We start from the raw sequence: 16,062 nt of genomic DNA, 5'->3' as shown, positions 1-16,062 counted from the left end.
TGAAGCTAAATAGTGAGAAATGTGGTAGGACCATCAGCTGCCCGATAATATTCAGACCTGAGGGTTATCACGTTGATAGCTCAAATGTGGAACTGTTCTTTAGGGCTGGACCACGGATTCCAGGGGGGTCTGGTTCTGTGGGTAGGACTCTTGGTATTCTATCTGGTTTGCCCATGACATGATTAGGATGGGGATGATTGTATTCTAGCAATATTGTCAGTCCTAGCAAGCGGGTTTGGCTTACACTTGGGCCACTCTAATCATGTTGTGCCATCCCCTGTGGGGTAGGCTAGGGAACAGACATTTGGGAGTCAGTTCTCACTTGTGCCATTGATGGAAGAATAAACTCCATGAAAGGCTGATGATATCTTTTTAAGGTTTTCAGGTTTAGTTATTTTTATTTTTTTTTTTTTATATACTATGCCTCAATCTTTATGCTTATTATCCTTAAAGATTTGAGTACCCTGGGCCCTTTGATGGTAGCAACTTGGCACAGTTGACAACCACTGGAACCTTCTCTGACAACCTCTCTCTAGAAAAATCAGAAAAAAATGCTAATGTAATTACACTGGATCCATATGCTCCAATAACAAGCAGACCCCCCCCAAAAAAGCAAATATCTTGACCCAACCTTGACTCACTTCGACTCCCTCTTTGGGAATGTAAGTTGCTCAAGATTCCTGACCTTAGAAACAGAGAAGAAAATATCGGCATTGAAATTAGAAATCTTCCTGTTGAATCAACATTCAACCACTGAAATGTCATTAAGACAAATAAGGAGCAGATGTGGTTGATAGAAATGACAACAAAAAAATCGATCAGAAAATTACTTAACTATAAAAAATATTGACAATATAAAAGTACATATAAAAAAACATGATAATATGTACAGTGTACAAGGTACCATAGTACTCCCTGACAGTGTTGAAGAACCAATAGAAAATAATATATTGCGGGATTCCCTTAAAAAAAGGCACAACAATGTACAAATTGCAACATATACAACATAACCAGTAGACAGAGTAATGGAAAAACACTGAGAACAGCAAAGATAAAATTTGAAGGCAATGAATTACCCTTAAAAATTAAAATCTTGGGCCAAAGCAGAGAACTGAGGCTTTATGTTCCAAAACCACTACAGTACCAAAACTGTAGCATGTATGGACATACAAGGAAAAAGTGCTGTAATACATCTATATGTGTGTACTGTGGATCTGACAAACATACCACACAATGGAGGTGTGGTGGACCAAAATGCATTAACTGTGGGCAAAATCACCATGCAAGATCTATTGAGTGTGTGTATTATTATATACGATACAGAATCAAAATTGCTTCAGGAAAGGACATGAATGCCTATAAAAGAGGCCAGATTAGAATTAAAAGTTAGAGGAATGCATGATCCCGCTAGGAAACGAACGTTTTCTCCTATAATAAGATCAAACAGTGAAACAAAAATGGAAGTAGATAAGAGTAACAAAACTTGATAGATCAGTCTCAAAGAAAAAGAACCACTTTGCAAGACGAAACTAATATAGCAAAAGAATCAAGAAATGGATATTAAGAGAAATGGAAACACTAGAAGACAATACAAGCACCACAGAAATATTAGAAGAAAGTTATGATGAATTAGAAGCTAAAGAAAAAAGAGGCCTTTAGAGAAAACTCCACCCAAGACCAACATAAAATGAACTATTATTAGAGATACATCCATTAAAATAAAGGCGGGAGACCGGAAGAAAGAACATAAACCAAAAAATAAAGAATATACCTTTGTCCCCTAAAGTAATAATAAAACCAATGGAAACAGATGCCCAAAACATCAAAGAAATAGTAGAGGAACAAACCATTGACAAGAATGATTATGTCATGAGAGAAGAGATTACTCCATCTCCAAAAATAGGTGCAGCAAGAGTAAACGAAAAAACGACACATGAAAACACATGTGGATGTAATGAATGTTTCATTGAACTGTGCAACAAAAACAAAAGCATAACAAAGGACAGTTTAACAAACACTATACAAAAAATTTTTATAATATGCAGAAATAAAGAAACTACTAGTTTAGACACTCAGAAAAAGGGCTGTATGTGCATTGAACACCGAATATCTTATAAAGAAAAACAAATAAATCTCGTAAATAAAATTTCAGAAAAAATGCAGATTGATGATCCACAAAAAATAACACCTGAGCACACTAACATAATATTTTCAATAATTGTATTATACAATGGAACGTAAATGGTCTACAGACCAGATTACATTTTGGGAGAAATAGAACGGTTACTGAGTGAATATGAACCAATGATATTATGTTTACATGTCAACAAAACAATATCAGCAATAGGTAATTATACCTTAGTATCTACATCTAGAGAAGAAGAAGAAGGAAATTTAGGTACTGCCATTTATGTAGATAACAAAGTATGTTATGACAGAGTATCTGTAAACTTTACTGACTTGCAAATATCAAGTATTAAAATATGAATAAAAAATGATAATTACATAATTTATAATTTATGCAACCAACATAATAAAAATTACGACATATAAACTTAAAGATTTACTTACCAATACCAAGGAACCTACATTAATAGTAGGTGAATTTAATGCTTGCAACCCAATATGGGACTGTAATTGTACAAACTCAGATAGAACAGAGAGTAAAATAGAAGAGCTCATAGATTCAAACGAATGTGCTGTATGAATGATAACAAAACTTGAGCACATATTTTTCAAAAGGACATGGAACATTTTCCTCAGTAGACTTAACTCTATGTACAACAAGTATACAGTAGTTGACAGATTAGATTGGAATACAATTGATGACTTGCACACCAGTGATCATTTCCCAATATTAATTTCCTTATTGCAAAATAATCCTGCAAAACATGTCCCTCACTATAACAGTATAAAGCAGGGAGCGATATGAAATGCACACTAGAAATGTCCCACCATTTGGATGTTTAAAAGACCTTAATGAAACTAATAAATTTCTTGTTGATTTCATTAAAAATGCTGCTGATAAAGCAATACCAAACTCAAAACCCCATCCAGCAAAACACAAAGTTCCCTGGTGGTCCAACAAGTTAACAGAATTAATAAATATAAAGCACTCATTAGGGAGACGATGAGATAATTTGAATAGAATGTTCAGTAAAATAAATAAAACATTACCGATATTAGAAGGAACTTTACAAAAAATGACTATATTATTACCAGAAATGGATACATTAAAACCTCTATATTACAAAATGGATACAAAAACCTATCTATCTGCAACATTTAAAAAAAGAATAATTCAAGGAAGAATCATTTCATGGATGGAATACGTATCAGATCTCTCTAATAATATTCCCATACAAAAAGTATGGGAAAAATTCAGGAAAATAAATGGTACCCAAGTTAAACCACCTAGACATGCCATATTGAAAGATGGGAAAAGAACACTTGATCCAAAAGAAATAAGTAATATAATAGGAGAAAATTTAGCAAATGTAAGTAGTGATAAAAATTGAGATGAACACTTCCACACAAAGAAAAATAAAACAGAATTAATAACAAATTTTGAAACAATAGAAGATAATAGAAAATTTAATATGTCAGAGCTGGAAAATGCTCTCTCGAACAGCAATAAATCTGCTCCTGGAGGTGACAGTATTTGTCTTGAGATGATCTGCCACTTAGCACCTTTGGCAAAGTCATACTTATTAGAGTTTTATAATCATTTATGGCTTCGAAATTTATTTCCAAATGAGTGGCATAAAGCTATAATAATTCCTATCCCCAAACCTGGAAAGGATCCCAATAATGTAAATAATTACAGACCAGTTTCGTTAACTAGCTGCTTATGCAGATTGCTAGAGAAAATGGTAAATGCTCGACTAACACGACACATTTGAGAAAATAAAATTTTGACTCCCACTCAGTTTGGGTCACAGTGTAACAGATCTACATTAATTCTCTCTCTAACTTAGAAGACCATATATGTAGAGGTTTTGAACGAAAACAAATTACTGTAGCTGCCTTTTTTTTGAAATTGAAAATGCATACGATACTACATGGAGGTATGCTATGTTAAAAACTTTACAAAACGACAACATCTGTGGGCATTTACCTAGGTTTATACAAGACTTTGACAAATTGCAGTTTTCAGGTGAGAATTCATGATGTTCTTTCTAGAACATTGGCGCTTGAAAATGGTGTTCCACAGGGAAGCATCCTTAGTGGCACACTGTTTACTTTAGCAATTAATGATATCAGTAATAATCTACCTATTGGCATTAAAAGTAACTTGTATATGGATGATTTTGCCATATATTGTTCAGCATCTCAAATAAAACATGCAGAATGAATCATTAATAAAGGCATAGTAAAAATAGATGAATGGGCCTCATCTGTAGGCTTTAAATTTTCCATAAATAAAGCTCAAGCAATCATGTTTTATAAAAATAAAAAAGTGGAAAAAAAAGGCGAAGAAATAGATTTAAAAATCAGAGACCATAGTATACCAATTGGCTAAGAAGCAAAATTTTTAGGATTAGTATTTGGTATTCACTTGAACTGGAAAGCCCACATAACATAAAATCTAAATGTAAAAGAGCACTAAATCTAATTACAGAACTATCGAACACTACTTGGGGAGCCGATAGACATACCATTACTGTACTGTATAAAGCAATAGTTCTGTCTATCATTGATTATGGAAACAAAGTATATGGCTCAGCGTCGGACGTAGCGCTGAAAATGTTAGACCCCGTTCACAATGAAGGCCTTAGAATATGCTCAGGAGCCTTTGGATCATCACCAGAATCATCTTTACAAGTTGAATGTGGTGAACTACCTCTGTCTCTCCATAGAGAGCTTAGTAACAGTGAAAAACACTCTAAGAATTCAGACAAGTGATTCTCAAACACAAAAATTATTTGAATTAAGAGATGTATTTTATAAATAACCATCCACCACCTTTCCCAAGTAGAGCTAGAAGATTGAGTCGCTAAATATAAAAGTCCCTTCAATCGTAAAATCACCTCCTCCCTGGACAGTGAATAAAATGAGAATTTGTACACATCTGAAGTATTTATCAAAACGTTACTAATATACACCAGAACACCATAGACAACATACAATAGAGCATATAAGCAGAAAAGGTCCACTTAATGCAATATGTACAGATGGATCTAAATCAGAACACCGAGTGGGATATGCTGCAGTGTCCCAAGACAAAACTTATCAGGTCTCTCTACCTAATAATGCTTCAGCATTCATAGCGGAATTGTGTGGAATTTCATCAGCTATAAAAATAATTAAACACCATTCAATAATTTTGTGGTTTTTAGTGACTCAAGAAGCACTATGGAAGCTATTCAGAGTTACAAATCAAAAAATAATATTGTACAAATTAAATTATTTCTCCATAACTTACATGATAATGGAAAAAATGTTGAAATACTGTATCGTCACCCTCATAAACTAACTGCCTAAGTCATTTTTCATTGATTTTTGGATTTTTGCATAAATCAAATCTCCAATATGTGGCGCACCTACTAGTATACTTGCCAAAGTCAGATGTAGAAAGTAAGTGGAATATAAATTTCCCAAAAAGCTTTCTGCCTAAGTCACTCACTGACTTAGGCATTATTATCACTATGCCTAAGTCACGATTGTGACTTGGGCAAAAAAATGACTTAGGCAGTTAGTTTATGAGGGTGACGGTATGTTGGATTCCTTCCCATGTAGGGATCAAAGGAAATGAAGAGGCAGACAAAGCAGCCAAAGAAGCAACCCACATGGCAAGATCTAATGTGAATATCCCTGTTACTGATTGTGTAACACACATAAAAGTTGGTATCATAAATAAATGGCAATATACATGGAATGAAGAACCTGAAAGTAATGAATTGAAACAAATAAAACCTAATGTTAAAAATGGAGTTCATCATATTAGAGAGAGAGAGAGACATACACAAGTAATTCTAACATGTCTCAGAATAGGCCATACTCGCCTAACACATGGACACTTAATGAGCAGCCCACGTGGACCGGCTCCCGAGTGCTCGGAGTGCAAGGTCATAATAACGGTTAGACGTGTATGTGTGTCCAAAGTATGACCAACAGCGACTGTCAGCTTTTGGGAATAAATCAATGAAGGAAATTTTGTCGGAATCTTTTACATTTTCAGTCGTTCCAATTTTGATGGTCATGAGAAACTGTGATTTAGTTAGTAAAATATAAAAAGTAAATGGTAAAAGCATGAAAACCCTTATAGTATTTGTTGAATTAAAGAAAAAAAAGCAAAATTTTAAAATATGACACCTTACATTCTGAATTTCAATATACCCTTTAGTGTGTAAGTAAGGAAGCATGAGTAAATTTATTTATTGCATGTATGTGTTCCAGTGTGAGAGCATGTGCCTATGTGCAGTTTCCAATTTCATTTTAATTCGTTGGTTGTCGTGCTGAATGACCTATTGGGTCCTAGTGCTCGGCCTCAGGCCTGGACCTGGTATTTTAATCTAATCCTTCAGGCCAGCCCTATGAGAGCTGAAAGTCAGCCCAGTGGTCTGGTGAAACTACTTTAATAATAATAATAATAATAATAATAATAATAATAATAATAATAGTATATTAATAATAAAGTATTTTTCTTTTTCACATTCTTTCATAAGATATTTCAAGATAGGCCTATCACATCACTCGCCATTCATATCATTCATCTTTTATTGATTTTTCTTTGTGATTTTGAATGACCTTATCAGGGTCACTTCTGGGCATCAGATTTAAGTGCCGTCTGACTAATGCATCAAGTAATTTCCTGATTCACTGTTTCCTGTAGATTTTTCTCGAGTTTAGGGTGTAGGAAATTTATGAAAATATATGTAGTACAAAGGTTGAAAACAATGAAGCTGTAGTCTGTATCGGAAATTTTTGTTGTAATTAATGAAATTTAATAGTTATAGTATGTCTAAAGAAAACTTACAGTAGCTGTACTTTTACATGTGTCCATCAGAAACATTTTCAAGAGTTGATGATAATTTATAATAGTTGATATTTTGTTTGGCTGAAAATTTGAAAGTCATGAGGTACAGTGTATCCAATTTGTAGTGTACCTGCCGTGTAGGTAATAAATGTTATTACTCTTTCAGGGATGGATATATATTGCCAAATCAAGTTAATCCAGATATACTTGGTCCTCCAATGAGCATGTCAGCTGCACTCCGATTTGGCTGCCTTTCTGTGAGGAAGTAAGTTTATGCTCTACATTTATACATACATACATGCATGCACACTTATACATATATATATATATATATATATATATATATATATATATATATATATATATATATTATGTATATATATATATATATATATATATATATATATATATATATATATATATATATATATATATATATATATATATATATATATATATATATATATATATATATATATATATATATATATATATATATATATATATATATATATATATATATATATATATATATATATATATATTTATATATATATATATATATATATATATATATATATATATATATATATATATATATATATATATATATATTTATATATATATATATATATTTATATATATATTATATATATATATATATATATATATATATATATATATATATATATATATATATATATATATATATATATATATATATATATATATATATATATATATATATATAAGGCAGTCCCAGTTTATGACGGGGTTCCGTTTTACACCGCATAAAACCGAAAATCGTTGTAAACCGAAAATCGTCGTAAACCGAAATAGCGTCGAAAATCATAAAAAATCATAAGAAAATCTTACTTTTAATGCTTTGGGTGCATTGAAAACGATGTAAACTGCATTTTCATTGAGTTTTTCTCATAAAAAAAAACTCCAAATTGTGATTATTCTGCCGTTTTGGAGCCATATTTCTTCCGTCGGATCGGCGTACGACGCGTCGTAACCCCGGAACGTGCGTCGTAAACCGGGAAATAATTTCTGATGAATATATTTGAAAAGCGTCGTAACCTCGGAACGTCGTAAGCCGGACACGTCGTAAACCGGGGACTGCCTGTACATGCATACATATAGTACAAGACCAGTAGTTGGGATCATCGAGACTGACTGGATGCCAGACTGGCAAAAAATCCAGATGAACAAGTGCCCCTTAAAAACGCTGGTTGAAACCGATTTAATATCTACTGACTGTAGTCATATTTTTTGTACTCAGTTCTAGTCGCAGAATCATTTTTAAGCTTTATTATGATGTATGAAATAGTTCAAAATTTATTGGTAAAAATTATTATCCAGGACCTAGTCTAGGCTAGGTAATTGCCCATTCGTCGTCAGATTACCTGTCTGATTTTATTATATGTATCACTATACTGTTTGAGAAATTTCATAATTTCATTTAATTTAATGAAACTAAACTATTATGTACAATACTTATGTTATACTTATTCATTAGCAAAGCAGTCGTCTTAGTGCAGCCTATTTTGGAATTCTACTTCTACATGCCACAGAGTAAACAGACCAACAGAGGATCATTGTCTGGTAACATCTGTTTCTGTGCACTCAAAAGTTCTCTCTAGAGAAAGAGGGAGAAAAAGCCTTGAAACAGATTATAGTGAACCCCCCGTATTCGCGGGGGATGCGTCCCACACCCCCCCGCGAATAGGTCAAATCCGCGAATGCTTAACCCTTATACCCCGGACTTATAATGTTTAGCCTAATTGAAATACGTATATAAAATACTGCTGCCATAACCAGTCCTTGATATTTGTGTTTGATCTCAATAACAGACAAGTAGATTACTCTGAAGTATGTGAAGTTATATATCAATAGAAAGCTAATGCTTTGAATATCCTGATACATTATAACCAATTATCCTAAATGCAAAGAGTCTGATGTAAGAAAATGATAAAATTGAGTTAGATTTGAAAAAAAATTTATTTTTTCAAAATTTACTTTGAATGACCATAAAATGTCTCTATAGTTAATTTTCAGTAGTGTTATGGGTATTAAATCGTAAGGTAAATAACATCCTTTCATTTGATGCCTAGTGTTTCATTTTATTTTGAAAAACAATGAAGCATTCAGGGCAAATTCCCCATCGCATTTTGGGCAAAAAAACAAAATTTTCTTTGTGTGGTTTTGCTTGTGTAGTAATTTTCCTGCATTATACTTTGGAATGTAATTGTATAAACTATTAATGAATCACAAGATTTCCTGCATTATACTTTGGCTTGTAGCTGTATAAATTATTACTGAATCATGAGATATGCACACATTACAAATTTTACATAACACAAACAGCATAACAACACAGCTAACACAAATGTTTTGGCAAGGAGATTGTTTTTGTAAACAAACACTTTTGAATGAAATCCAGTTGTTCATTGCTTTGCCAAACATTTTTCCTTCACTATGAAACACACAAAACATTCCTAAATCACAAGAAGCCATTATATCCATAAACTATACTGTTTAAATCCAAAATATTTCATAAAATATATCGCTAGCTGGTTCCAATCACACAGCGGCAAAATCAGCTGCCTAAAGCAACCACATTCAAGGCCAAAACAAAAGCTGATCATCTGATTGGTTGCTACTTTATGACGTGGAATCAGATAGCCAATGGCAAGGAAGCACTGTAGTGACGTTTTAAGGCCAGCAAAATTGCCTAGCGGGGACGTGAGAGCGGCAAGTTTGAATAGAACTTTAGAGAGCCATGAACGTGGCCTCACGGAGTCTACCGGTAAAGCCTTGATAATGGCCTTACGGAGTATAAGGGTTAAAACCCCTCTAAAAACACTTAGAACTGCCCATTTTGATAGCTTAAACCAAGAAAAACCCAGCAAAAATGCTTATACCTGAGTATTTTAATAGTTTTATCACAAAAAGTGCATTTATTCATGAAAATTGTATGAAAATACAGTAATTAGTGAATATTTCTCAGTGAAAAATACGGCGAATGGGTGAATTTTCTGCGAATGATGGTTAGATATGTTCCACAGAGAAACCCGCTAATGCGTGAGTCTGCAAACCATGAGAATGCGAATATGGGGGGTTTACTGTATGCAACATGATTTTTTTCAAACGTGCATATAGAGAGGTGTCAAAATCAACTTCAGTTATACCTCCGAGAGAGAGAGAGAGAGAGAGAGAGAGAGAGAGAGAGAGAGAGAGAGAGAGAGAGAGAGAGAGAGAGAGAGAGAGAGAGCGCTAGCTTAGTATTGGAACATTACCATTGCCACATTATCTTGGCAGACGAAGCATTGTCATATTTGCAGTACTTGTACTTTTTTTTATTCGATTGCTGTATTTAAATGTGTTTTTTTAAGCCTAGTACTGTATTTCCTAATTATGATGATATAGAATAACCGATGCTTTTCTAAGCATCGTACTACTGTATATTAATCAAGTGTTACAAATAATAAACATATACACATATAAATAATTATTTAGTGCACCAGATTTTTTCCATATTGTTTCTACTGTAAATCTTAGTTACTGTACAAAACTTATTTTAAAATATTTGTAAGCATGATAGATACAGTATATAGCAAGTACTGTAGTTTTTGCTCTGTAAGCTCAGATAAGATCTGCAGCTACACATATTAGCATGCTCTTCCACCTGAGTGCAGATGCAGAACAACATACACTTGTTTCTCAAATGTTGTTACACACATAGCAAAGAAATAGTAATTCTCTGCCAGGTGTGAGCCTCAGTAGATTCATCAAGCAAAACACCTATTTTGATTGATCAAATTTTCACGAGCGAAATGAGTGTCTTCTGACTGAACTGGGCAGAACAACCAAAGTAGATCAAATTGGCATATTACACAATGTGTTTTAGTAAACCCATTGTATATTACTGCACTGCTAGTCAGTAACTTGCCAGAACTTCCTTTAGTTTAAAATAAGTTTGAACTATAAACTAATGCATTATAATCTTTAATGGCCATTAAATGCTGTACTACTTTTTTTAGACATTGATGCAGTATTGTATTCATCCACAAATTACCACAAAGACAAATATGAAGTTGTTGCACACACACACAAGATCGTACATCATGAATTCGAAAACAAATATATTTTTAATATGTTAGTTATTTTCTCACAACATATTGTTGAGCAGAACTTGAAATAGAAAATCTTGTGCGGATCAGCAGACGAGCGAAAGGACAGTTGTTTTTATACAAATCGTTTCGGTATTATTGGAAGTTCTTATGATCCACCACATTTGTAAAGTCAATTTGCCAAACACAAAGTCGATTCGTTACAAAAAAAAGAAGTTAAAAAAACACTAGGAAATGTATACACACATTAATTCAACAAATGTCAGATAAATTCCTACCAAATTATCAAAAGTCCCCAGATTCAACACAACAATAAAATACTCCCCTTTATTAAACCCTAAACACCAATGCAAACTGTTGATTGCTATATATAAAAAAAATGAGACGATCAAAATTCAAATGCACTGCTCAGAGTACAGCGAAGCAAGCAAGCCGCTCAGCCCAAACTAATGACGTCACTGACATGTCACTCAGGCGATGACGTCCCTACAGCCACCGCCCCAATATTAGTTGCAGTGTTATGAAAAGTCCAATTTGACATTAAAATAACAATAATAAAAAAAATAACACTTACGTATGCCTCTGCTTAACCCGAGAACTGCTACAAGCCTCTTCAGCGGCTGTGTGGGCGACTGCTATAAGCCTCTTCAGAGCGCCATTTTCTATCTCTACTCTTAAGTTCCTTCTTGACATTATTTAACTTTTATTATTTTTTCTTGGCAAAACTATTTGTCTGGTAGAGGTTTTAATGTTTAGAACATTATTTTAATCATATATATTATGTATAATATACCAATTTCCCCATAGATCCAAATCTAACTTTTTTGCAAAGGAAAAAAGTGAAAAGTAGTTCTTTTCTGTCAAAACTTGTTTTATATTAATATATTAGAATGATGCACAATAAAAAAATCATATAAAACAACATACTTACACAATCATATACTTTCTATCACAACGCAATGTATGTACTGTTCAGTAAAATCGGGAAATAAAAGACTTCAAAAAACCTTCAAATTATGATTATTCAACTCCCAAAACCTCCGTGTTTTTGTTTTTCTTTTGAGTATCTGATGAGTGGTTGTTTAAAATAAAGGGTAGTTAACATAACAAATAGTATTAGTTACCGCGATAATAAGTGTTTGTTTTGTATTAGTTATAACTACAGTTCTATTTTGATAACAATGAAAGCGACTTTCACTTGGTTTTCTGTTTTCGCTACTTTTCACTTTTTGTCGTCATGACTGGACGTTCTCGGAAAAGTGAGACTATGGCCTCTTCTAGCAAGGGCTCCGAGAACACCAAGACAAAAAGGAAAATCTGCTTCCCAGAAGAGACAAATATAATGACACAAGGGAAAATCAAAGCACAGCAACAGAAGGAAGTTGGAAGAAAGGGGGGTGTGAAGAGAAGTGGTAGTGGAAAATATGTGCCCCAGGAAAAGAAGCAGTGCCAAAGTACTTCTTCCTCCATCACACTGACACCATCAAGGAACACATGTGATGCAATACCAAGTGCATCAACTCTTCCATTCATTGCCCAAAATCGTCGTTTACGGAATCTGACCCCTAGCAAATTCTTACCTATGTTATTCACCGAAGACGAAACAGACGAAGACGTAGATGATGACATCAACTGTGGAGATAGTGATAGTGGTGAGATAGGGATTTCTGACGACAGCGAAGATGATTATGAAGGAAGATTATTTCGTTCAGATGGAGGGCACATTGAAGAATGTGAAGAAGAGGATGGTGAAAATGAAATAGGTAACGTACATGATATACGAGAAGGAAATATTCAGTCTTATATTTGGTCAGATGTCAATAACTTTATCCCTGATATTCATCCCTTTGATGGTAACTGTGCTGGTGTAACAAGTGAGTGGCCTTGTGATGACACTGCAAGAGAAAGCGAATATTTTCTTGCACTTTTCACTGATGAATTAGTTGGTCTTATTGTCTGTGAAACAAATAAGTATTACCAGTGGGTAATGGAAAATTTCTCTTTTACACAAAATTCAAGAGTTCAGAAATGGGTGGACACGGATCCCCATGAAATTTATGTTTATTTTGCATTATTATTACTGATGCCTCTAATGAAAAAACATGTCTTATAAGACTACTGGAAACAAGACCCTTTGATTCCTACCCCAATTTTCCCCAAATTCATGACCCGTGACAGATTCTTGCTGTTGACCCGTTTCATGCACTTTGCTGACAACGGAAATCCAAACTCTACTGATCGAATTTGGAAAATAAGACCATTCCTTAGTTTGGTTTTAGGGAACTTCAAAAGGGTCTTTCATCCTTTCCAGAAAATTGTAATTGATGAGTCTCTAATACTTTTCAAGGGCCGTCTTATTTTCAGGCAATATATCCCAAGCAAGCGTCATCGTTTTGGGGTTAAACTGTTCGTTTTATGCGATTGTGAAATGGGAATAGTGCTTGATATTATAGTATATACTGGCACAGATGTTGATATACCAAAAGAGGATCAAGGTAGCGGTCTGGGCTTCTCGGGAGCGGTAGTCAAGAAAATGATGGCACCAGTATATGGGTCACGGACATATATTGTACACAGACAATTGGTATAGTAGTCCTACACTGGCACAATTCCTTCATGATAATGCCACAGGAACATGTGGCACTGTGAGAGAAAGCAGGAAATATATGCCAAAATTTAATGTCCCTCCACACCTCTTATGCTAATCCCAGTGACAGTGATACTCCTGATGAGGACGAAACTAAAACTGCAAGAAGAAGCCATAAAGCTAAAAAAAGGAGAAAGCCAAAAGCCAAGACCATACAACGCGAGGCAACTAACAAGATTTTGGCTGTAAAGTGGGTAGATAGAAAGCCCGTGACCCTTTTATCAACTGTACATAAAGGTGATATGGTGGACACGGGTAAGGTCCACTACAGGACTAAAAAGAAAATCTGCAAGCCAGATGTTGTTGCTGATTATAACGAAAATATGCGCCTCGTAGATAAGAGTGACTGCCAGCTAAGTGGGACAGAGTGTATGAGGAAATCCTTCAAGTGGTATCACAAAATCGTTCTTCATCTTATAGACATCATAATGCTCAATTCATACAACATTTGGCTTATGAAGACATCAGACCTCACTTGCAAGAAATTAAAATTTTGCGAATTCATATACAATGTTTCATACCAACTTCATGAGGATTATGGCACCGTGACAAACAGTAGACTCAGATGTTGTGGACATCCTCCCGTAGAGGCACCTGATCGCTTGCATGGAGCAGCTTACATAAGCTATCATCATCTCCAATGCACAGCATTCAGTGAGGACCAAAACAGAAAAAATCAACTAAACTGCTACGTATGCGCCAATACTTCCAGGCGACAAAAGAAACGAACAAGGGTTACAATGATCTGTGCTGAATGCGACGTGCCCCTGTGTCCAACTGACTGCTTTCATGCATGGCATACTCAAAAGAACTACTGGAGAGAGAGAGAGAGAGAGAGAGAGAGAGAGAGAGAGAGAGAGAGAGAGAGAGAGAGAGAGAGAGAGAGAGAGAGAGAGAGGATGGTCTTTTTATGTATTATTTTATGTAATGTCCATATTCATGATTTATTTACATAGGAATTTTCTATATCTTTTCTATATTTTGGCAATAGGTGGTGGTGGTATTGGTTTGGTATTTTCTTTGTTATAACTATAATATATGTTTGCAAAAGACGAGGATTATATTATTTTTACTCACTTTGTTCCTTCAAATATGATAGGTTTTTGTTATTGAACTTGCAAGTAATAAAGATAGAATATGCTCCCTAAATACATCATTTTAACTACTTTACAATAATAACAATGGTAATAATAGTTACTATATGGATAAAGAAAAAACACCTACGAAGTAAATAAAAAAAAATATGTAAACAGTAATGTTTCTATAGCAACTTGAAAGATCATTCATTTTTCGGGAAGAGAAACAATTCTATATTCTAGGATTTAAAAATATTAAGTAATCTTTATTATCATTACACTCAACGATATTATACAGTATAAATTGTAATTGTTACATGTCAAACAAAACATCATATGGTGACAAGAAGTGTAGTAAGAAAAACTACGCTATCCTCTACCGGGCCCAACAACGAGCCGTTATACCCAACTACCTCCCCACCCATGGGGTGAGGGCAGACAGACCCGACCCAACCCCCATAGTATGACCGCACCACCGATTCATCAGGCAAAATGCCACGTCACGCAATAATATTAACTTTGAATGTTTATAACAAAATAACAAAGAGAAAGAGGCAAAAAATATTTTATGATACATGCACGAAGCAATTACAAAGGCATTGGTAAAGATATGTGTCAGATTCTGAAGAGTAGCATTTTTGTCAAGATAGCCGCACCACAGGACTGTTCTAAAATGACATTGACGCATTTCTCGGGTTAACAGCACGTGAATTCTCTCACCAAAGAAAGAAAGAGAGAGAGAGAGAGAGGGGAAAAAACCACTTGCAATTCTTGCGTGTTTTAACACACACAAGTGGTCAAAATACCACAATTACTTTACACTATACACATTAATATACGCCTAAACACTCCCCAACATGAATTAATGCCCTATTAATACCCATATTAACATCCTGTGCCCTGTGACGCATCATTAAAACGCACAGAGAGTCGCAATGAAGAAAAGACTGATTCAAGCGCGCCTCACAACCTCAGCTCCCCAAACTGAATCGCTGACCCATCAAAATCTATTCTGAGATGCCAGTACTAGCATTACTAAAATATGTCTCTTCGGAAGAGTATCCCTAACTATCTATTTATCTATCGATGCCTAACACCGCTGCCAACCACTGTTAACGGCGTGGGTTTGGGAGGGCCATCTTTATTTGGTATATCTGTTTTAAGAACAGAATCAAACATCATACTTTTTCTTGAGATGTCTCTGGTAGCTGTGGCTCTTCCTTG

At 34.4% G+C, this 16,062-nt stretch overlaps 1 protein-coding gene and 1 pseudogene across 4 annotated transcripts in view; both read left to right on the top strand.

The window, feature by feature from the left end:
* Positions 1-16,062, top strand: part of LOC136832024 (cryptochrome-1-like) — a 368,545-nt gene that overhangs the window by 164,740 nt on the left and 187,743 nt on the right. For all 4 annotated transcript variants that reach the window (XM_067092517.1, XM_067092516.1, XM_067092515.1 and 1 more), the window contains one exon: positions 7,146-7,244. In XM_067092517.1, the coding sequence (XP_066948618.1) occupies positions 7,146-7,244 (99 nt within the window). The remainder of the gene's footprint in view (positions 1-7,145; positions 7,245-16,062) is intronic.
* Positions 13,268-14,589, top strand: LOC136832025 (piggyBac transposable element-derived protein 4-like; annotated as a pseudogene).

The sequence above is a fragment of the Macrobrachium rosenbergii genome, chromosome 49 (assembly GCF_040412425.1).
Source record: "Macrobrachium rosenbergii isolate ZJJX-2024 chromosome 49, ASM4041242v1, whole genome shotgun sequence".
In the NCBI taxonomy this organism is placed as follows: Eukaryota; Metazoa; Arthropoda; class Malacostraca; order Decapoda; family Palaemonidae; genus Macrobrachium; species Macrobrachium rosenbergii.
Note: the sequence above shows the minus strand (reverse complement) of the source record. Positions and strands in the feature narration are given on the sequence as shown.